This window comes from Nesoenas mayeri (genome assembly GCF_963082525.1).
Source record: "Nesoenas mayeri genome assembly, chromosome: W".
NCBI lineage: Eukaryota > Metazoa > Chordata > Aves > Columbiformes > Columbidae > Nesoenas > Nesoenas mayeri.
The window spans coordinates 10,416,268-10,438,521 of NC_137553.1; the positions used below are offsets into that span (position 1 = coordinate 10,416,268).

A 22,254-nucleotide genomic window follows, 5' to 3' on the forward strand; every position below is an offset into this window, starting at 1 on the left:
TAATGAGAATCCATGGACTCAAAATGTGCGTTTTGTGATAATACAGAAGATCATGAGTAATTTAGTTCTTTACTGTGTGAATGTGATGGTAAAATTTTGTGTGTAGTAGCTGTTACTTTTCTTTCTAGCATGCTAGCTTTATTTCAATATCCAGATTTGTGCAACTCTGTGATAGGCTGTGTCTCATCTGGATGTGCTGGATTTGGCTCTTTTGTATGCACACCAAGTAAAGAATCCTGGTTTTGGAATAATAGTTGTAGCACACCAGATGAGACACTAATAAAAGCCTTGCCCAGTCCAGCTTGCTGTGTCAGCGGGGGGGCAGGTGCCTATTGGGCTCCAGCACGCACTGACCTGTTTTGTCAGGGAGACCCAGCGGTACCTCTGCCTGACTGAGCAGTAAGCGAGCCAAAGGTGCAATGCAAAAACTGAGATATTGTCTTGAATTAGTATAACTGTGATCCATCTGCATATTTGAACTTGGTATTTGGTTTTCACATCTGAGCTACGTATTTTAATGTGCGTATTTATATTTGGTACCAAAAGAATTTTGTTTGGGGAGATAATTGCAAAATGGGAACCGGTTCCGCTGCTAAAATACCACCTTGCTCCCCCTTAGGATGCATCCTTCCACATTACAGTAATTTCTTATATTGTTATCTAGTAATTTTGAGACCAGAAAAGAATTTAAATTGTTAAACTCTGATTCACATTACAAAAAAAAAAAAAAAAAAGCAACAAAACAACAAAACACACACCTAAAAGCTATGATGGATGTGAACTTGGTATTGTATGAGGTTGTATTTAGAAGTTGCTAGAATATGAACTGATTTGGATCTAGGAAAATGGAATAATGGATTGATATTTAATATACTGTTTTTTGACGTCTGTAAATTGTAAAAGGTAAATGGGGCTGAGGAGCATAATGATTGTTGAGCTAATCGGAATTGCATATGAAGTGTGTTGTGTTTGGAATGAAATGGGAAAACAAAAAAGCAAAATATCCCAGGCCTGTGCTTTATCATAAATTTCAGGCCTGTGTCAAGCTGCAAGATAAACTCAGCTCATTGCAACCGAGGAGTTTGCCAGAGCCTCTCACTTTGTACCAGCGATTACGCCACCTGTGTGGCCTTGGCTAGATCTAAACTGCAGAAAGAAGAGAAAGAAAAAAAAAAATAATAGAAAAACCTGGTTGCCCTCTGCTAAGCGGAGAAAGGGGAGCTTTATTCCCCCCCATCCATTTTTTTTTTTTTCCTGGAGTGTTGTCATCCATCCTTGTTGTGGCACCGCATTGCTTCTTGGCTTTGAATCAGGGGTTGTTGGTGCTGTTTCTTTTTGCTTCCATCTTGTTTCCTAGGTTTTGGCACATCTGGGGAGAAAGCTCATCATTTTACCTCCTTGCTGAAGTCAGTCTTTTCACACAGGTCAGCTTTAGGGGGGGTCAGAGTGTTCAGTGCTTCTCTGGGTCAGACTTGTACTAATTTTGTGTGGAGTGGAGCCTGGCTGGTTTGATGTGGAGTTCAAACTGATTTGTTTTCATGCTGGGCTGGAGGTCTTGCCATCTCAGATGGGGCAAGAGGGAGGTTTTATTCCCCCCTGCCCCCCCTCCAGCAATATGTTACCGCTAGAGAACTGTAATACGGCATGAAGGAGTCTGAGGGTGAAATTTAAAGGCATCGTAAGTGGATCCATAGTTCTAATGAAGCTGGGAAATTAAACCAAAAAAAATTTTTAATAGACTTATTCTGTGGTAACTAGTTGTAAGAGACTTCTTCTTAAATTCACCGTGCTAGTTTTTGAGGTCATGGGAAAGAATGAAAGAAAGGCCATTTTTTGAAACCAAGGGAAGGCCAAATTTGGAAAAAAAGTTTTACCAGATGAATTCTTGTATTTACCAGAAAGCCCTATACCTCTCTTGGATTAAGATTTGTTAAGTAAATTGTAAGCTCAAATAACGTTACCTGAGAATTCTGTTTAGTTGCATGTCCTCCAAGAAGCTGCTTGGATGGTGCAGATCTGCTTGCTTCAAGTGAGAAATCTCCAAGGAAATTTTGAATGCTGTATTCCACTAGTATTAATAGCCAGTGTTTCAATAAAGCAAACACTACACTGATAGAACTGAAACAGGGCTTCGATTTGGTAAGGGAAAACAATATCCAATAAATATGACAGCCAAAATGGAGTTGGAAACTTTGAGGAATAAATTTATGACAACCTTACAAGCTAACTGCATTTGATTGGACTTGCAGATTTGTCTGTGAAACAACCTGTGGCTATTGTGGGACAGTATGATGAGATTGCTAGCAAACTGATATACCAATTGTTACTCTGATCAAGAAATGCAGGGAATGAATTTAAATCTTAATAGGCCATGATCCTTTTGTCATATATGTACCATTTCTGAAATTTAATTTTGATTTTTTATTTGCAGTCTATGTCCTTGTAAATTGTACTAGGTGATCTTAACAGCACAGCTTTTGGCATGCCTAAATGTAAATTGCTGCAGAACCTGCAAGTCTTTAACATCAGGTCATAGGCCATACTTGTATTTGGTCTGATCCTACATACTTGCACAGTTTTTGTTGATGGTTCTGGGAAGTCTCATAAAGCTGTAGTGGTCTGGTATGAAGATAACAATTGGCATCATTCTGTAAAAATTATTGAAGGTTCAACCCAATTAGCAGAACTTGGCACAGCTTTACATTACTTAGGGCTTTTTAAGGAGGAACCTTTAAATTTGATTTGTGATTCTGAGTACATAGTCAAGGTCCAATGCAAGTATCTGATTCCGAACTGTTTTTTGTTTTTTTTTTGTTTGGTTGGTTGGGTTTTTGTTTTTTTTTTTTTTTTTTTTGGGTTTTTTTAGAAAAAAATAACAAAAATGGGGAAGTGACTGCACTACTCCACATGACAGACTGAGCAAAGCATTGTATGTTTTGAATTTTTTACGCCTCCCCCAAGGGTTCAATATTCCACCTATGATTCGCCATGGAACAAGTTTAAAATGCCATCTGACAGACCTTAGGGAAAACCAGTGTCAGGTCAAAGTGTGCAATGGTGTTACAGGTGAATGGGAGGGTCCTTTGCAATTAATAACTTGGAGAAAAGGTTATACTTGTATCATTACAGGCCAAGGATCGAAGTGGATTCCCGTGAAAAGGGTCAAGCCATGGATGAACAAAGACAACAAAGATTCAACGGATGCAGACGGACAGGAGGGAGATAAGTTGGGAGGACTATTTCAGATGTAAACCATGGATCCTAATTCAGTGTTATAGATACTCACAGACCTGGTGGTCTAGAAGCCCAATAGCAAGCAGGTGGTGTACCTTCTGTGGAGAATGGCAATTTGAACAAACAGCAGGAGAGCCAAAACGGCGATATTACACTTAGTCAATGCAAAAAGGAGGTAAAATTATGGGACGTTCCTACCATAGTACCTACTGCACTCTTTCTCACTGATCTAGCAGCTGGTAAAGCTTTAGGAGAGATATCAAAGTTAAGCTATTGGTCTTTTAAACAGACTAATCTAACTTCTGAGATACTAACTCAATTAATAGTAGATGTTGATGGTATTAGGCATACTACTCTACAAAATCACACAGTTATAGATCTCTTACTTTTAATACTAGGTCATGGTTGTGAAGAATCTGAGAGAATGTGTTGTATTAACTTGTCTGATCCTTCTGAATCTATGCACAGAACTTTAGACAAACTAAAATAGCACGTTAATAAGATTGTCATTGTAGAATTAGGGTTTGACAAATGGTTTAAAAGCTTGGGAGTAGGTGGGTAGTTTTTTGATCTTATTAAGGCTCAACTGCATTATATGTAATTGTAATTATGTTGTTAATCATGTTATTGTATGTTGCAGTGTATTTCAAAGATGATTTAGTGCATTGCAAACAAGGCCTGGCTGGTTCATGAACAAAAAGGGGGAATTGTGGGAGATTTGAGGGATTTTCTTGAAGTTAATGTGTGGATGGGTTTCTATTAGATGGAGATTTGTTATTAAACTAGTCAGGCCCAAAGGAATTTCAAGGCCACCTTGGAAAGCTGTAAACATGACGTAAATCAACAGACCTATTAGCAGTGAGACTCGGGCATGTGGACAGCTCGTGAGCATAGACAATATCCAATCAGCTAATGCATGCTTGGAGTGTGGATGTGTGATCAGGATATAACTGCATATATAAGGAGGCTTGTTTCTGTAATAAATGGCTTCGCTTGAATTCATATTGGATTGTGTGGAGTCCATGATTTTTCGCCCTCGCATACCTATATTTGTTGATTCTTTCACTGCCGCCAGGGCAAACCCTTGCGTTTGATGTAAAATCCTTGGATGAAGCGCTGCCTGAATGGTACCATCCGCATATTGGCCACGACCCAGTAATTGGTCCATGCTAGCTAATCGTAATGGATCATCAGCTGGTAAATTAACATTTTCTAATACGGCCAGTTCCACCTTCCCCTGCCACTTGTCTAAGAACATCAGATACCCCGTTGGGGGAAGTAATAACTCCATTAATGCCCGAATATCCATCAGAGTTAGTACCTGCCCCTTGAAAATTTATTAGCTGCATCTCATGCTTATTATCCATACCATACTGCATTACTGCACTCTGCAGCTGCTTAACTGTTTTCCAGTCAAAAGGAGACCATTGCCTTTGTCCCCTATTATCCACATACACCGGCATTGCTGTAATACTGCCAGGTAACATAACCCCTTCAATGGTTGCGTCCCTGATTACCCTTCGCCAGTGTTTCCCTGCATTATAAGAGTGATCTTGAGGAATATCTCTACCGTGATGCACAGGAGCAGCACCCGAATTGTCATCACTGTTACTACTATACAATTCCCATGTGTTTCCCTGCGGATCAGTGAGTTGACGCATATCCATGAACCGATCTGCTGACCCAGTCTCTAGCCTTTTTCCATATCGCGCTCGCATATATTCATCCGTTTCCCTCAGCAACCACATCCCGTCTTCTACACATTGCTTTGCCCATTTTTGTATTCGCTCCTTTTTTATTTGTAGCTCCTCAGGAGTGAGGTCCAATTCTGCCCCCTCCCATTCCTGTTTCCCCCATTTTTCACATTCCCAGCCAATTGCCTCCAACCCATCCTTAATTGCATCTGACGCCTTTTTGTATGCTATTAGCCGCGAATTTTACTCGCACCCCCATCTAACCGCTTCATTGCTTGTAACACTTCTTGCATCTGCGCCTCCTGCTGTCTCAACAAGTCCTTCAGACTCTGCAAGTGTCCCTCATCCCGGAAGTCAGGGTAATTTTGTTGTCCGTCGCAGTGCTCCATCGACTTTTCCAGCAGAGGCACATCAGCTGGATTAACTTGTCCTGGGTTGTTGAAACTTGCTGGTTGCTGCTGTTCGTTCCCAGAGGCAGGTAATGGCTCAAAGGGTGCAGAGGATATAAGCGACTCGCCGCCTCCCCAAAACTCCAAGTCTGATACAGGGCATACCAGCAGCATTGGCTTTTCAGAGCTCTCAGAGGGAGGGCAGCGCGCGGCGGGCGGCTCTTGGGGAACGGCACGCACCCAATACAATAGGTCTCACAGCTTTCATGCAATGTCTCATACAGATATATTTTTTCATCTGTTTGTACACACTCTGACTGCTTTAGTATCCAGGTTCACTTCTGTCTGCTCATACCTGTCAGTGCTTAAGTAGTCATTGGCTTAATTTAATTAGAATTTATGCCCCATCTGTGAATATTTGTACTGTATCTGGTAGGAGCTTCTGACTGAGCAGCAGCTGACTGCCTGAGCAGTGAAGACCTGCCTTTCCTGAGATTGCAGGTAATGGATAGCTACTTCTCCTGGCATTTGACTCTTTCTTCTGCAGTGCCACTGCCTATATATTATTCCTGGTGTGTTAGGATGAGCAATAAATGGAACAACCTTAACTTCATCCAGTTTCTTCCACTTTGCTGTTATTCACAATTAAACTTGTACAAATGGTAGAATGCAGGAGGTGAACATAAGGATTACGAACGTGAAAGATGATAACTTGGTGATGAAAGTGATAGACAAGGTGAGGGTAGATCTGAACTCAACGGACAGTATAGATGTGTCCTCAAAGTCACATCTTGCATTTCTTTTGCTTAAGTTTAACCCATCTAACTTTGGACATTTAATGGCAGGAATGGTAGTGTTCAGAACTCTTCTTTGGAGTTGCCTATCTCCCATCACTAACTAGAGGGGAAAATGCAGATTAACCATGCTCCTGAATTAATTGTTTCTGTTATATGTCAAGATGTATTCTAGTGTAAATTGATTCGTGCCATTATTGCAGCTAAACTTAAAGTCCTCCCTTGGAGGACTTAAAACTTATACTCCTCCTTTGCTCTCTCTATTGCATTGCTAATGAGGTTCTCTCTTCCCATGTACCGTATTGCTGCCACCCTTCCATTTACTTGGTCTGCAGAGGAGTGTTGGTTGAGTGGTCCTTGATCTGCTCTGAAATTCAAGTCATAAAAGCAGTAGATAAGTGTCCTGGTTTTGTTAAAAACAAGACTGGTTCTCTTTTAGTGATTTTTCTTTCGGCTAAGTTCTTCCAGGTGGCTGTACTTTTCTGAGTTTTAGCCTGCATATTTTTCCTAGGATGCTGTACTTGGTGCTGATAAGAGACCAACGGAATGCTGAAGAAGCTTGTGTTTAGATTTATTACTATGGTAGAGAAGAAAGACTGATAAGTTTTCCCACATTCCATCATGAGAGGGGCGTGTTTGAGGAGGGGTGGATGGAACAGGTGACTAGAACTGACCAACAGAAGTATTCCATCCCATAATCATCATAACCCCCTATATAAGAGCGTGATCACGAGGGTCAAGTTCTCTTCGACCATGGCCGGCATCTAGAGAGGACCCTGTCTGTCTGCCTGTGATCTACAGGCCTCAGGCCCTGCATCCCTGCAACCAGTTTCCGGTTTGCTGTGAAGTCCCGCCCATGACTTCCAGGGGTCTGGCCTGCACCTGCTGGAGCCGCCAGCTCTGCACACTCAGCTCCACTGCTGCTGGAGTGACACCAACTCCACATCGAGCACTTGAGATTGGTTTTGTATATTTTGTATATATGTTGTCTATTTATTAGTAGCATTAGTAAAACCCCTTTAAAACTTTCCAACTTGAAGTCTCTCTTCCTTTCTCCTTATCTTTCCTATCATCTTTCCGATCTAAAGGAAAGGGGTGGCGGAAAGTGAGGAGATAACAGGGAGCATCTGCCACGGTTTATTGCCACCTTGCCTTAAACTTTGACAGATTTAATTGGTGGCCCATACGGGGAAAGAGACCGTACGGGGAAAAGAACTGAGACCGTACGGGGAGAAACGAGACCGTATGGGGAGACGAGATCATACAGAGAGAGCGAGCGTATGGGGATAAGAGAAACCACAACAAGTTGTATTGGTGCCGTGACTCAGATGTGCATGAGAAATCGTGACAGATTTTATTGCGCCGGAGCAGGGATGGGGTTTTGACTGAGACGGGCTATGAGCAGTATCTGACGATTACTGTAAACAGCTTACCGGGTAGCTTGAGAGAGCATTGGGCTTTGATGTGCGTGGCCTGTGTTTGAATCCTCTGGTGGGAGGAAACTTTGGGAAATGATAGATCTGTGTGCTTTACGGGTCATAAAGTAGACTGTGGTTTGATTTTGGTTTTGATTTTAAAGGATGTTTTTGCAAATCTATTTGGATTTAATAACACCTTTTTTGGGGTTAATTCTTCTTGTTTATGTTTTTGTGCAGAACATTACTTTTGGAAGAAGGGATGAATTTGTTATAATAGCTGTAGTCCTGGGTTGTGTATCACTGATTTATGTGATTTTAGTTAAGTCAATGATGTATTTCTACTCATTGTTATCATACTTCGGGAGAATGCATTTTTGGAATTCTCTGGTAGAAACAGAAGAAATTAAGGAGACCTATGCCTTTTGTTTTCTCAGTTTCAGGAGTGAGGTTTTAGGAGAGCTATTTAACTATTCTCTGCCTGTGTCATTAGAGCAAATGACAGATGCTTTTGGGAATTTTGAATATCCCTGGACCTTTGAGAGAAGCTTGTTGGTATTATTGGGTCTCTGGAATGTGTGTCAGTCTTTGCTGCTGATAAAACTGTTTAGGAGGACTGTAGCGATTCTAACTCCTGCAGCACGAGTTGCTGCTTTTAAAGCTACAATGCCCATGACAGCTACTGCACCCCCCTCGACAGACTCTGCAACAACTCCAGTTCCTAACTTGGATACAGCAGCCACTACAACTGCAACATCAGTTTCTGCATCTGCTCAGACCCCCACAGCATGTAATGTGGCCATTCAGACTTCAGCAGTATTGGTTGCCCCAACAAAGAGGAAGCAAAAGAAAGCACAATTGGAATCCATTGTGAAGGAAGATGAGGAAGAGGAAGCAGAGGGTCCTTCTACCACAGAGAAGGGAGAGGTTGTTTCTGGAATAGAGCAAGGTGATGATGAAGAAGAATCAGAGGAGCAAGAAGAGGGCACTTCTATACCTCCTCCCACAGCCCTTTCTAAACTCCTTCCACTGCGATCCCAGGCTACTACAGCAAAGCAACCAGCGGGTCCTTTTTCCCTGGAAGAATAGAGGGGTCTTGGGGACAGAAAGCAGTGAGTTGGAGGCAACCCATTGAACTCAGTTTTGGCTGAGTCTTGGACCACTCCGAAAGTGGTGGATTGATTTTTAAAGGAGTCAAGGGGAAAGGCAATCAGCAAATCCCCCTTAACAGTTTCTGTGAGCCTCTTAAAACGAACACACTGGCCACCCCCTGGCTCACTTACTGGGAGCTGTGGGTCTGTTACCCGCCCTCAGGAGCAGTGGGCGTCTCAGGGAAAATCGCTGTCCCACCAGCTCGGGGCTCTGCTTTCATGACCCCCCAAGTGGGCAGTTCATTTTTATGCAGTGTTTTCCATGCCCTGATAAGCTTTTCCAGGTCCAGGGTAGACATTCCATCTATTACATCTTGGGGAATTCCCCTCTTGATTCCCTCAGCCCACAATAGGATTTTCTTTGTCTCTGAGACACTTGGGGGAGGTTGATTTACCTGCTATTTCACTCTCGGTACAGCAGTTATTGTTTTTGTGACTCCCCCCATCAGAGCCATGCTGCCATAATTAAGCTCCTGAGGCACCTCCCCCCAAGCCACAGCTCAACCACCCCAGGGACCACACCCCCCACCCCGTGGAGCCGGCGCATCCCCCAGAAGGTCCCCCAGCCACGCTGCATGCAGTTTCAGTTGGTCAGGAAGCCCCTGGGTCAGGGGAGTCATGCTGACAGGATCTGCATTTACCTACACCGGGGAAGGCTCTTGGGGAACCAAGCTCATGTTGTGAATTAGCTGGAAGCAGGCAGACTTCTGTAAATTTTCAGTTAGGTGATTTACAGTGGGGGTTTCAATACATACTGGGTCTCCCCTTTCTAAAGGGTCTAGCTTCCCCGCCCAATAGGTGACTCTCTTTGATCATTAGCAGTGAGGAGCACACCAGGCTCCAAACACCCTTGTGCTTCCTCCTCTGAGAGAAAAATTCCATTGCCACCAGTTAAAACACATTCTGTTTCCGTTTCTTGGGCTAACTTACTATATTTCTCCTGAATCTCTGCTAAGGTGGCTACAAAAAATGGTATTGTTTGGGTGGCAATTTGCAGAGCCGCTCCAGAGAGCCAAATCATTTACAACTATTATCAGGGTCCCAATGAGCATTACATGCAATTTATTGACCATCTTCAAGAGGCCATCAATAAGCAAGTTGAAAACTTAGAAACTAAGGACGCATTAGTGTTGAAATTAGCAGTAGACAATGCTAATGTTTGCTATCAACGTGTTATCTGCGAGTTTTACAGCACATATTACGTGCTTCTGTGTATTGCCTCTCTGAAAATCAAGCAGCTTGTCAGGAATGTGAGTTAATTGTTTTACTGGTTGTTGTTAGAATTGTTTCTTTGTGGTATAAGTACACCATAAAACCTTCTCCTCACTTTTCCCACTCACACTGAAAGCAGCCCTGTGTTTTCCCCCTCCTCCCTTCTCATGATCTTTACTTATGATGGGGTCAGAAATGACTGTTTTCAGTCGTGTTCCTAAGAAATCGATATTGGGAGGTGTTTTAAAACATAGGAAAGCACTTGGAAATATGAGGAAGGAAGATGTTGTGAAATATTATGATCAGTGGTGGCTACTGAGTCAGTTAGATGATTGGGAAAAGTGAGTGGAAGATAGAACCTTGAAGTATAATACTTTGTTGCAATTAATGTTGGTTATAAGGCGAGAAGAGCAGGACAAAATAAATCTCTACAAGAGATCATTAGATCATTACAGACAGTTTTACAGATGGAACGGTTTGAACTTCAACAAACTGAGAGAGAGTTGACTGATAGCACACAAGTCACAGTAAACTTGCTGAAGTCTGCAAGACTCATTAACCTGTTTTCTTTGTGGGTATCTGTTTAAGCATGTTGCAGTTTTAGTAGGTCTTTGTTGTGTGGTACGGTGAGTACACAGACTGTTAAATAATGAGAATCCATGGACTCAAAATGTGCGTTTTGTGATAATACAGAAGATCATGAGTAATTTAGTTCTTTACTGCGTGAATGTGATGGTAAAATTTTGTGTGTAGTAGCTGTTACTTTTCTTTTTAGCATACTAGCTTTGTTACAGCATCCAGACTTGCGCAACTCTGTGATAGGCTGTGTCTCATCTTGGTGTACTAAATTTGTCTCTTTTGTATGCACAGTAGGTAAAGAATCCTGTTTTTGGGATAATAGTCATAGCGCACCAAATGAGACAGTAATAAAAGCCTTGCCCAGTCCAGCTTGCTGCAGCGGTGGGCGGGCAGGCGATGATTGGGCTTCAGCACGCACTGACCTGTTTTGTCAGGGAGACCCAGCGGTGCCTCCACCTAGCTGAGCAGTAAGCAGTTAAAAGGCGCAATGCAAAAATTGAGATATTGTCTTGAATAAGCGTAACTGTGATCCATCTGCATATTTGAACTTGGTACTTGGTTTTCATATCTGATCTCAGTATTTTAATTTGCATATATATACATTTGGTACCAAAAGAATTTTGTTTGGGGAGATAATTACAAAAGGGGAACTGGTTCCGCTGCTAAAATACCACCTTGTTCCCCCTTAGGATGCATCCTTACACATTAGAGTAATTTTTAGGGAAATATTCTGATTAAAGAAAACTTGAAATGATACTGTACTCTAATGTGGATTAAGTGTGGAATTCTGGGTTTTAGTGATGTATTGCAATTAGTGTTGTTCTGTAGAACTTTGTAAAAAAATGGGTGAAGTATGGTACTGTAAGTTAATTTGCTAATTGTGAGACCAGAAAAGAATTTAAATTGTTAAACTCTGATTCACATTGAAGAAAACAAACAAACAAACAAAAGACACACGCACACAAAACAAACCAAACAAACAAAAAACAACAAACCAAACCAAAACAAAACCAGAAATAAAACACACACCTAAATGCTATGATGGATGTGAACTTGGTATTGTATGAGGTTGTATTTAAAAGTTGCTAGAACATGAACTGGTTTGGATCTAGGAAAATGGAATAATGGATTGATGTTTAATATGCTGGTTTTTGACATCTGTAAATTGCAAAAGGTAAACGGAGCAAAGGAATGTAGCTATTGCTGAGCTACTTGGAATTGCATATCAAGTGTATTATGGTTGGAATTAAACGGAAAAAGAAAAAAGCAAAACATCCCAGGCCTGTGTTGTACAGTTTGAATATAAATTTCAGGCCTGTGTCAAGCTGCAAGATAAATTCAGCTCATTGTAACCAAGGAGTTTGCCAGAGCCTCCCACTTCGTATCAGCGATTACGCCACCTGTATAGCCTTGGCTATATCTAAACTGTGGCAAGAAGGTGCCATTTTGTCTGGATAAATCCTTTCTTCTCAGCAAAGTGCAAAAATAGGCCCCACTTTGCAGATGTCTGTGATGTCTCTGCATTAGCCTTGGATGGTTGTTTTCCCAGTCATTTCCATTTTTCCCAGCAAAATGCAAGTTAGGCTTTATCTTGCAGGCATTTAGTGTAGTCTGCAGTTACTTTTGGTAAATACAAGTAGGACCTTACAGCTTAAAATTCTAGCAAATCTAGTATACTAAGAAACATGAATCAAAGAGTACACTAAAAATCATACTATCTTATATCTCTAAATAATCCATTACATTTGGTGTGCATCTACTTAAGCTAAATGATTAATATTGAACTTGAATTGGGCTCATTCACTCAAACAAAAAGCATAGAACAGATTTAGGAGTAAATTATTGCAGATTCCTTTTTTTTAAGCAGTTGGCAACTCATCAGTGTTTTCCCAGATGATCTATTTATCACATTGTTTGTTGGCTTGATCTAGCATGTTTTTAAAATTTCTCAACACTTTTTCCCCTCTTGTAATTTCCCCAGTGGTAGACCTGTCATGACCACTGAGTCAGATAGACTGTTGTTCTAACTACTACTACTTCAGAAATCAGAAGAAAGGTTGGATAAACCATTTAGAAGATATTTTGTTGGAGCTATATTTCTCCTATATTAAGACACAATGCACAAACAACATAGCCATCCAGTTACTCTAGTAGTAGCTGAAAAGGGATCTCTAATGTCACTATGTAAGTTGTAGTAACTTCTACTACTCCCAAATCAGTATGCTCTTGGGCAGAAAATACAGAAATAACAAGCTTTGTCTCCCTTTACTGACCCCTTGAGCCATCCAATATCCCAGGAAGAGTTTGTTTTAAAGAAAACAATCATATTTCTTACAAACACAGCAAAATGTTTCTGCTTTGTGAAAGGCAAAGATAATGTGTCCATTAAAGTTAGTCTTACTATATCCCAATATGTCAACACACTTGCCAAAAATTACTTCTATCAGCTCAGCGCAGCCAAGGAATTTAGTTTATTTAACTATCCTACAGGGAATAAATACTTCATCATTGTTTTGGAAGATTGGGGTAAATCTAACATTTTATTGACATATGCTATAGATTGAATTTAGTGGTTTGACTCAGATGTCTCTTCTGATAAATTTCAGTAAAATCTATGCTATGAAGAATACAGCTGTTTCAGTATTCATGTGGTTTAAAATGCAGAGTTAACAAAGGAAACGTTAGTTGAAACAATGTTTGGGCATATTCTTGCAATGACTTGGAGAACATGGCTAAAGTCTGGTCAGCTGATTTTGTATATTAGAGGTTTAGTATTTTTCAGATTAATTGGTCTTTTCTGTAGTGAGAAAACCCTCTAATGAAATGACAAAATAGCTCTTTTTTTTTTTTTTTTTTTTTTAGGCATATTGGAGATAACATCTGTAGAAATTGTAGTTGCAGTAGTTAAGTCCATTAAGAGAAACTATTATTTAGCCATGAAAAAGAAAGGAAAGGTCTATGACTCTGTAAGTACTTTTTTGTTTTCCAAATGGATTGCAGTTGTCAGCACAGTTCCCACTCTTACCTACTGAAAACCACACTTGACTGTGTATTACTGTTAATTAGAGCTGAAATTACCTGTTCATCAAAATTTAATCCTGTGGTAAACCCGCAGCCCCCTGCAGCAATGACAGTGATTCATACAGACACAGACAGAGACACATAGACACAGAGTTCTTGCTAGCAGCGAGAGCAGAGCAGAGATGAGCCAGGCTGAGCTTTTATTAACAGTTCTCTATAGATTTACAGACACAGGCCTCGACCAAGAGGTTACACAGGATGCTTTTTCAAAAAATGTTATTCCAAACACACCACACACACAGTATCACAGTATGTTTGGGATTGGAAGGGACCTCAAAAGATCATCTAGTCCAATCCCCCTGCTGGAGCAGGAACGCCTAGGTGAGGTCACACAGGAACATGTCCAGGCGGGTTTTGAATGTCTCCAGCGAAGGAGACTCCACAACCCCCCTGGGCAGCCTGTTCCAGTGCTCTGTCACCCTCACTGAGAAGAAGTTTTTTCTCAAATTTAAGTGGAACCTCTTGTGTTCCAACTTGATCTCATTACTCCTTGTCCTATCATTGTTTGCCACCGAGAAGAGCCTGGCTCCATTCTCGTGGCACTCACCCTTTATATATTTATAAACATTAATAAGGTCCCCCTTTAGTCTCCTCCAAACTAAAGAGACCCAGCTCCCTCAGCCTTTCTTCATAAGGGAGATGCTCCACTCCCTTAATCATCTTGGTTGCCCTACGCTGGACCCTCTCCAGCAGTTCCCTGTCCTTCTGGAACTGAGGGGCCCAGAACTGGACACAATATTCCAGATGGGGTCTCACCAGGGCAGAGTAGAGGGGAAGGAGGACCTCTCTCCATCTACTAACCACGCCCCTTGTAATACACCCCAGGATGCCATTGGCCTTCCTGGCCACAAGGGCACAGTGCTGGCTCATGGTCATCCTGTTGCCCACCAGGACCCCCAGGTCCCTTTCCCCTACACTGCTCTCTAATATGTAATTTCCCAACCTATACTGGAACCTGGGGTTGTTCCTGCCCAGATGCAGGACTCTACACTTTCCCTTGTTAAATTCCATTAGGTGATTCCCCGCCCAATTCTCCAGCCTGTCCAGGTCTCGCTGGATGGCAGCACAGCCTTCTGGCATGTCAGCCACTCCTCCCAGCTTAGTGTCATCAGCAAACTTGCTGATAGTACACTCTATTCCCTCGTCCAAATCGTTAATGAATATATTGAATAATACTGGCCCCAGTACTGACCCCTGAGGCACTCCACTAGATACTGGCCTCCAACTAGACTCCACACCGTTGACTACCACTCTCTGGCTTCTCTCCTTAAGCCAGTTTGCAACCCACCTCACTACTCTATTGTCTAGACCACACCTCCTCAACTTAGCTGTGAGGATGCTGTGGGAGACTGTGTCAAAGGCTTTACTGAAGTCAAGGTAGACCACATCCACCGCTCTGCCATCATCCATCCACCTTGTTACATTCTCATAAAAGGCTATGAGGTTGGTCAAGCATGACTTCCCCTTGGTAAAGCCATGCTGACTGCCCCTAATAACCCTCTTATCCTTGATGTGCCTTGAGATGGCACCAAGGATAAGCTGTTCCATTACTTTCCCAGGGACAGAGGTGAGGCTGACCGGTCTATAATTACCTGGGTCCTCCTTCTTGCCCTTTTTGAAGACTGGAGTGACATTTGCTTTCCTCCAATCCTCGGGCACCTCTCCCGTTTCCCAAGACTTGGCAAAGATGATGGAGAGCGGTCCAGCAATGACTTCAGCCAGCTCCCTCAGCACCCGCGGATGCATCCCATCTGGACCCATGGATTTATGGATGTCCAGACTATTTAATTGCTCCCTAACCCAGTCCTCATTGACTAAAGCAAACGCCTCCATTGACCTGGCTTCATCCGGGGTCTCAGGGGTACAGGACTCCCCAGGACAGCCTCCGGCAGAGTAGACAGCGACAAAGAAGGCATTCAGTAATTCTGCCTTCTCTGTATCTTCTGCCACCAGGGCACCCACCCCATTCCTCAGTGGGCCTACATTGCCTCTGGTATTAGTTTTATCTGCTATGTATTTGAAAAAGTTCTTTTTGCTGTCCTTGACCCCTCTCGCCAGCTGTAATTCTAAGGAGGCCTTGGCTATCCTAGCTGCCTTCCTACATCCTCTAACAGCAGCCTTATATTCTCCCCAAGTGGCCAGCCCCTGCTTCCATGACCTGTAAACTCTCCTCTTCTGCTTGAGCATGCCCAACAGATCCCTATTCAACCACGCAGGCCTCCTGGCTCCCTTCCTTGACTTGTTACGTGTGGGGATGCTCTGATCCTGAGTGTGGAAGAAGCAATCTCTGAATGCAATCTAGCTATCTTGGGCCCCTTTACCCTCAAGGAGTCTTGCCCATGGGATTTCCCCCAGCAATTGCTTGAAAAGGCCAAAGTTAGCCCTGCTAAAGTCCAGGGTTGCAATTCTACTTGCTCTTCTGTTCCTGCCACACAAGATGCTGAAATCCACCATCTCGTGGTCACTGCAACCCAGGCAGCCCTCAACCTTTACTGCTTCGACCAGACCCTCCTTGTTAGTGAGGATGAGATCCAGCAGTGCACCTCTCCTAGTCGGCTCCTCCACCATCTGCACGAGGAACTTATCATCAATGCACTGGAGGAATCTCCTGGACTGTGGCTGGCTGGCTGAATGGTCCTTCCAGCAAACATCAGGGAAGTTAAAATCACCCACAACAACCAGGGCCTGTGACTGTGAGGCCACTCTCAGCTGCCCATAGAAGGCCTCATCAACTTCCTCAGCCTGATCTGGTGGCCTGTAATAGACGCCCACAACAGTGTCACCCCTGCCAGCCTGCCCCTTGATCCTGACCCATACACTCTCAACTCGCTCGTCATCCACTCCTGGGCAGAATTTAGTACATTGTAGTTGCTCTCTCACATAGAGAGCAACTCCACCACCACGCCTGACTGGCCTGTCTTTCCTGAAAAGGGCATAGCCATCCATGACCACATTCCCTTCATGTGAACTGTCCCACCATGTTTCTCTAATTGCCACCAGATCATAATCTCCCGACCGAACACAGGATTCTAATTCCTCCTGTTTATTCCCCATGCTGCGTGCATTGGTGTACAGGCATTTCAGGGAGAGAGCAGAGCACACCAATTTCTCCCTAGGGGCATAGGAGGCCACCCGGTCCTCATCAGTTTTAGAATGCTGCCCCACTGGGACAAGCCCAGCTACAACTCCATCCCCCATCGTGTCTAGTTTAAAGCTCTCCAAATGAGCCCAGCTAATTCCTGCCCCAGCATCCTTTTGCTCCTGCGAGATAAACCTTTCCTGCGTGACACTGTCCAGACTGGTGTCTTATAAAACCAACCATTATCAAAAAATCCAAAGCCCTGCCTGTAGCACCACTCTTGGAGCCAACCATTTAGAGAATGAATTTTCCTATTCCATCCCACATCGTCACTTGAAGATGGAAGGAGTGAAGAGAAGATCACTTGAGCCCCTGAGTCTTTCACCATCCTTCCCAAGACCTTGAAATCGTTCTTCATTCCCCTCAGACTACAGGAAGCAGCTTCCTCCCCATCTGTCTGGAAGACCAGCAGCAGGTAGTAGTCTGTCGGGTGCACCAGTTTGGGGAGCTCTCTAGCGATATCCTTGATCCGGGCTCCAGGTAGACTACAAACTTCCCTAAGATGAAGGTCAACTCTATTCCTTTCAGAAGGGAATTTGCTATTACAATCACCCTTCTTTCTTTCTTATCAGAGGCAGTCTTAAGTTGTGAAGTCAACCGCCTCTTCCTATGTGATCTTGTAGGCAGGCTTGGCACCATCTCCTCCCCTACCTCTTCCTCAAGATCCAGGGCCTCAAACCTATTATGGAGGGGCACCTGGGGAGACAAAGCAGGCAGGGAGGGAGGCTGCCCGTGACACCGAACCGGAATACGCTTCCAACCCTCGTCTTTTAGGTCCCCTACCTCTGCCCGACAGCAACAAGGGTGGGGCCGTCTCAGGACTTCCGCCTCTGTCCGAGAGGGCAGGAGATCCATCTGCTTTTGGGGGGTACCTCCCTGGGACCTTTCCGACTGGCACGTCAGGGTGTTACTCCACCAGTCGATCTCCCTTTCGCACTCCCTGATGGTCCTCAGCGTCTCAACCTCCTCCTTAAGTTTCACAACCATGTCGAGCAGATCTTGCACCTGCTCACACCTCACACAGGTGGAGTGCTGGCCTCCCTCCCCTGGCAGCAGCAGGCTCTGGCACTCCCTGCAGCCAGAGACCTGAACAGCCACCGTTCGGGACAGAACCTCAGTATGCGTAGCCACAGTCTGTTTGAGACAAGCTCTCCTCCTGGAGGCGACCATGGTCGTCAGCAGTCTGGGATGCTGGCAATAAGTTAGAGGGGCTGACAAGCAACAAGTGCTCTCTGCACCCTGCTGCACAAGCTACCACACCTGCTGCTGCAGCACAGTGTGGGTGGGACTCACCCGCTACACAAGCTGGTTGCTTCTCCCTGCACGTGGTGGGCAGCGACTAGTTGCTGCCCTCCCAAAGGATTTTTCAAGGCAAGGGGAGGGGGTGTGGTCACTGTCACCATGGGAACTCCCCCCGCCGCGTCACCCGCTCTCTCGCAATGGCTGCTGGGGCTTTGGGGATCTGGACTCGCTGGGAATCACGCTGCATGGATCTGGCAGTGTAGCCAGGACCACTGTCAGTTTTAATCTGTTGTGGCACACCCAGCATAGCAAAACAGCGGGGCCAGTGGCACTGAACAACCTTGCTTTTCTCACTAGTATAAGCAGATGCACAAAACATACCTGAAAAAGCATCTATAGAAACTGAAACGAAGAAATAAACTTAACAGCAGAGTCAATTATACTGTTAAGTGGCATTCTTTATTTTATCAGCGCTGGGGAACACTGGGGATCATCCTCCATAAGTGCTCTAAAGACTGGATGCTCTTGTATTGCTTATATTCACATAATTATTACATATGCATTACAATTTTTGAAAAATTTGACATACAATACATCTATACTAAGAAATAATTGATGATGTTAATTATAATTGTTTACTTTCTTACTTAGATCTATGAATTATTAGTTAAATATAAACTGAGCTTCTAAAAAATGTATCACTCAATCTTCTGTCTCCCTCTTGTCATGCAGAAGGATCTAAAACTTGAAAAATATCCCCTTGTTTTGCAGGTGGTCAGAAAGTATTTGTCTCATGTCAGTTGGTTAACGATGGGTACGTCTTTTGTAACTTAATCACAGTATACATGAATTTGACAGCTTCTCTTCTAAACCTGTACATATTTCAAATGACCAAAAAATGAGACATATGTAACATCAGTCTGCTAAATGGCATTAGCTGTGAGCCCATGAGGGTTAACTCCAAGGGAGTGTAAATTTGTAATAAGGCCTTGACATTCCAGGCAAGAGCGAACTATGTCTTTCGTTTGCTTGAGTGTCAGATCAAACATCTTTTTTAAAGCAGCAGCATTTTGGTGGAAGAAAGCATGTGATGCCCTGGCAGACTGGAAGTGGACTGTAGCTACAGTATAAGGGTCCACAACTGCATTTCCTTCTGTTGTGGGACCTGGTAAAGTTGTATGAGAGTGTATATGAGTAACAAACAGTAGGTGTCTGCAAAGCTGTAATGCAGTTTGCAATGATAAAAACATTTCAAAGAGTTGCTGTTGCAAGATTTCTTTAAGAAAGGCAGAGGGGATGTGATGCAGGACCTCGACTATGTACTCAGAATCACAAATCAAATTTAGAAGTTCTAAGTTCGAAGGCACGTAAAGCTGCACCAAGTTCTACTAATTGGGTTGAGCCATTAATAATTTTAACAAAATTATGCCAATCATTATCTTCACACTAGACCAGTAAAGCTTTAAGAGATTTCCCTGATCCATCAAAAAAACTGTGAGAGCATGTGGAATAGGACCAAATACAAGTATGGTATGTGGCCTGATGTCAAACACATGCAGATTGTGCAGCAATTTACATTTAGGCATGCCAAAAGCTATGCTGTTAAGAAAATCGGCTAGTGCAATTTGCAAGGACGTAGATTGCGAATAATAATATAAAAAAATCAGATTTCAGAAATGGTACATATAACAAATGGGTCATGGCCTAGTAAGACCTGAATCCGCCCTCTGACTTTTTTTTTTATCAGAGTTACAATCAATTCTAGAGGCTAAGTAATAGTTTTATGGAAAGAATTGAGAAAAAAAAAATCCATTCCAAATATATCAGTCTACTTGCTTTCTCATCATACTGTCCCATAATAGCCAGAGGTTGTTTTTGTGTTCTAGCTATAAATAGACAAATCTGCAAGTGTAATCAAATGCAGTCAGCCTGTAAGGTTGTCATAAACTTGTTCATCAAAGTCTCTAACCCCATTTTGGCTTTCATATTTATTGGATATTGTTTTTCCTTACTGGCTCCAAGTCCTGTTTCAGTTCTATCAGTGTAATGTTGGCTTTACCAGATACTTCAGCTGTCCGTACTAGTGGAAATACAGCATTCGAAATTTCCTTGGAGATTTCTCACTTGCAGCAAGCAGATCTGCACCATCCAAGCAGCTTCTTGTAGGACATGCAACTAAACAGAATTCTCAGAAAACGTTATTTGAGCTTACAATTTACTTAACAAATCCTGACCTAAGAGACATATAGGGCTTTCTGGCAAATACGAGAATTCATCTGTTAAAACTTTATTCCAAATTTGGCATTCCATTGCTTTCAAAAAACAGCCTTCTTGCCTGCCTTCCTTCCTGCCTGCCTGCCTGCCTTCCTTCCTTCCTTCCTTCCTTCCTTCCTTCCCTTTCTTTCCCATGACCTCAAAAACTAGCACAGTTTACTAAGAAGTCTCTTACAACCAGTTAGCACAGAATAGGTGTATTAAAATGTTTTTGGTTTAATTTCCCAGCTTCGTTAGAATTACGGATCCGCTGGGGATGCCTTTAATTTCACCCTCAGATTCGTTCATTCAGTATTACAGTTCTCCAGCAGCAATATCGCTGCAGCAGGGGATGGGGAGAAAGCCCCCCTTTCACTGCTTGCTTTTTTTTTTTTTTTTTTTCCCCCTCTTTCTCTTCTTGCTGCTTTTTAGATACATGCAAGGCTACACAGGTGGTGTAATCGCTGATACCAAGTGGGACCTGCCAGGCTCTGGCAGACTCCTCGGTTATAATGAGCTGAGTTTATCTTGCAGCTTGACACAGGCCTGAAATTTATGTTCAAGCTGTACAGCACAGGCCTGGGATATTTTGCTTTTTCATTTTTCCATTTCATTCCAGTCATAATACACTTTATATGCAATTCCAATTAGCTGAGCAATAGTCACATTCCTCAGCCCCATTTTCCTTTTGCAGTTTTTTACAGGTATCAATAAACAGCATATTAATCAATCTATTATTTTCATTTTCCTGGTTCCAAATCAGTTCATATTCTGGCATCTTTTAAATACAACCTCTCCCAAGTTCACATCCATCATAGCATTTAGTTTTCTTTCTCATATCGCCAGCTAGCACATAAATTCAATGCGAATTAGAGTTTAACAACTTAAATTCTTTCCTGGTCTCAAAATTATTAGATAACAATAAGAGCAAATTAACTTAGAGTACTGCATCCCATTTTTTCCAAAGTTCTGCAGAACAACATTGATTGCAATACAGCACTGTAACCCAGAATCCCACATTCAAGCCACAAGTGAATACAATATTGTTTCAAACTTTCTTTTATCAGAGCATTCCTCCACAAAGTTACTCTAATGTGTAAGGATGCATCCGAAGGAGGAGCAAAGTGGTATTTTAGTAGCAGAACTGGTTCCCATTTTGTAATTAACTCCCCAAATAATTTTGGTACCAAATATGAATATGCAAACTAAAATACTGAGCTCAGATATGAAAACCAAGTACCAAGTTCAAATATGCAAATAGACCACAATTACACTTATTCAAGAAAATATATTGATTTTAGCATTGCACCTTTGAGATGCTTACTGCTCAGCTAGGTAGAGGTACCACTGGGTCTCCCTGACAAAATAGGTCAGTGCGTGCTGGAGCCCAATCGGCATCTGTCCCCCTGCTGTTAATTAGTAAGCTGGACTGGGCAAAGCTTTTATTAGCGTCTCATCTGGAGTGCTACAACTGTTATCCCAAAACCAGGATTCTTTACCTCGTGTGCATACAAAAGAGCCAAATTTAGTACACCGAGATGAGACACAGCCTATCACAGAGTTAAACAAGTCTGGATGCTGTAACAAAGCTAGTATGCTAAAAAGAAAAATAACAGCTGTCACACACAAAATCTTATCACCACATTCACACAGTAAAGAGCTAAATGTACATTTTGAGTCCATGGATTCTCATGATTTAACAGTCTGTGAACTTACTGTACCATATAACAGGCAAAGACTTATTGAAACTGTTGTGCAAGTTTTCTGTGATTCGTTTGTCATCAGTTAATTCTCTCTCAGCTTGTTGAAATTCAAACCGTTCCACCTGTAAAACTGTCTAAAATGATTTAATGATCTCTTGCACAGATTTATTTTTGTCTTGCTCTTCTTGCTTTAAAAACATTAATTGCAACAAAGTATTATACTTAAAGGTTATATTCTCCGGCCACTTTTCCCAATCATCTAACTTATACAGCAGCTACCATTGATTACAATATTTCACAAGATCCTCCTTCCTCATATCTCCAAGTGCTTTTCTATGTTTTAAAACACCTCCCAATACTGATTTCTT

The 22,254-nt window shown here is 42.6% G+C and overlaps 1 protein-coding gene across 1 annotated transcript in view; it reads right to left on the reverse strand.

Annotated features, from left to right (window-relative positions):
• LOC308051414 (large ribosomal subunit protein mL65-like) overlaps window positions 1-4,402 on the reverse strand; it is a gene marked incomplete at both ends in the record, with an annotated part of 98,126 nt that extends 93,724 nt beyond the window's left edge. The window contains 1 exon segment of the mRNA XM_080361841.1: window positions 4,279-4,402. Within this exon segment, the coding sequence (XP_080217967.1) occupies window positions 4,279-4,402 (124 nt within the window).
• Window positions 4,403-22,254: the final 17,852 nt, after the last annotated feature.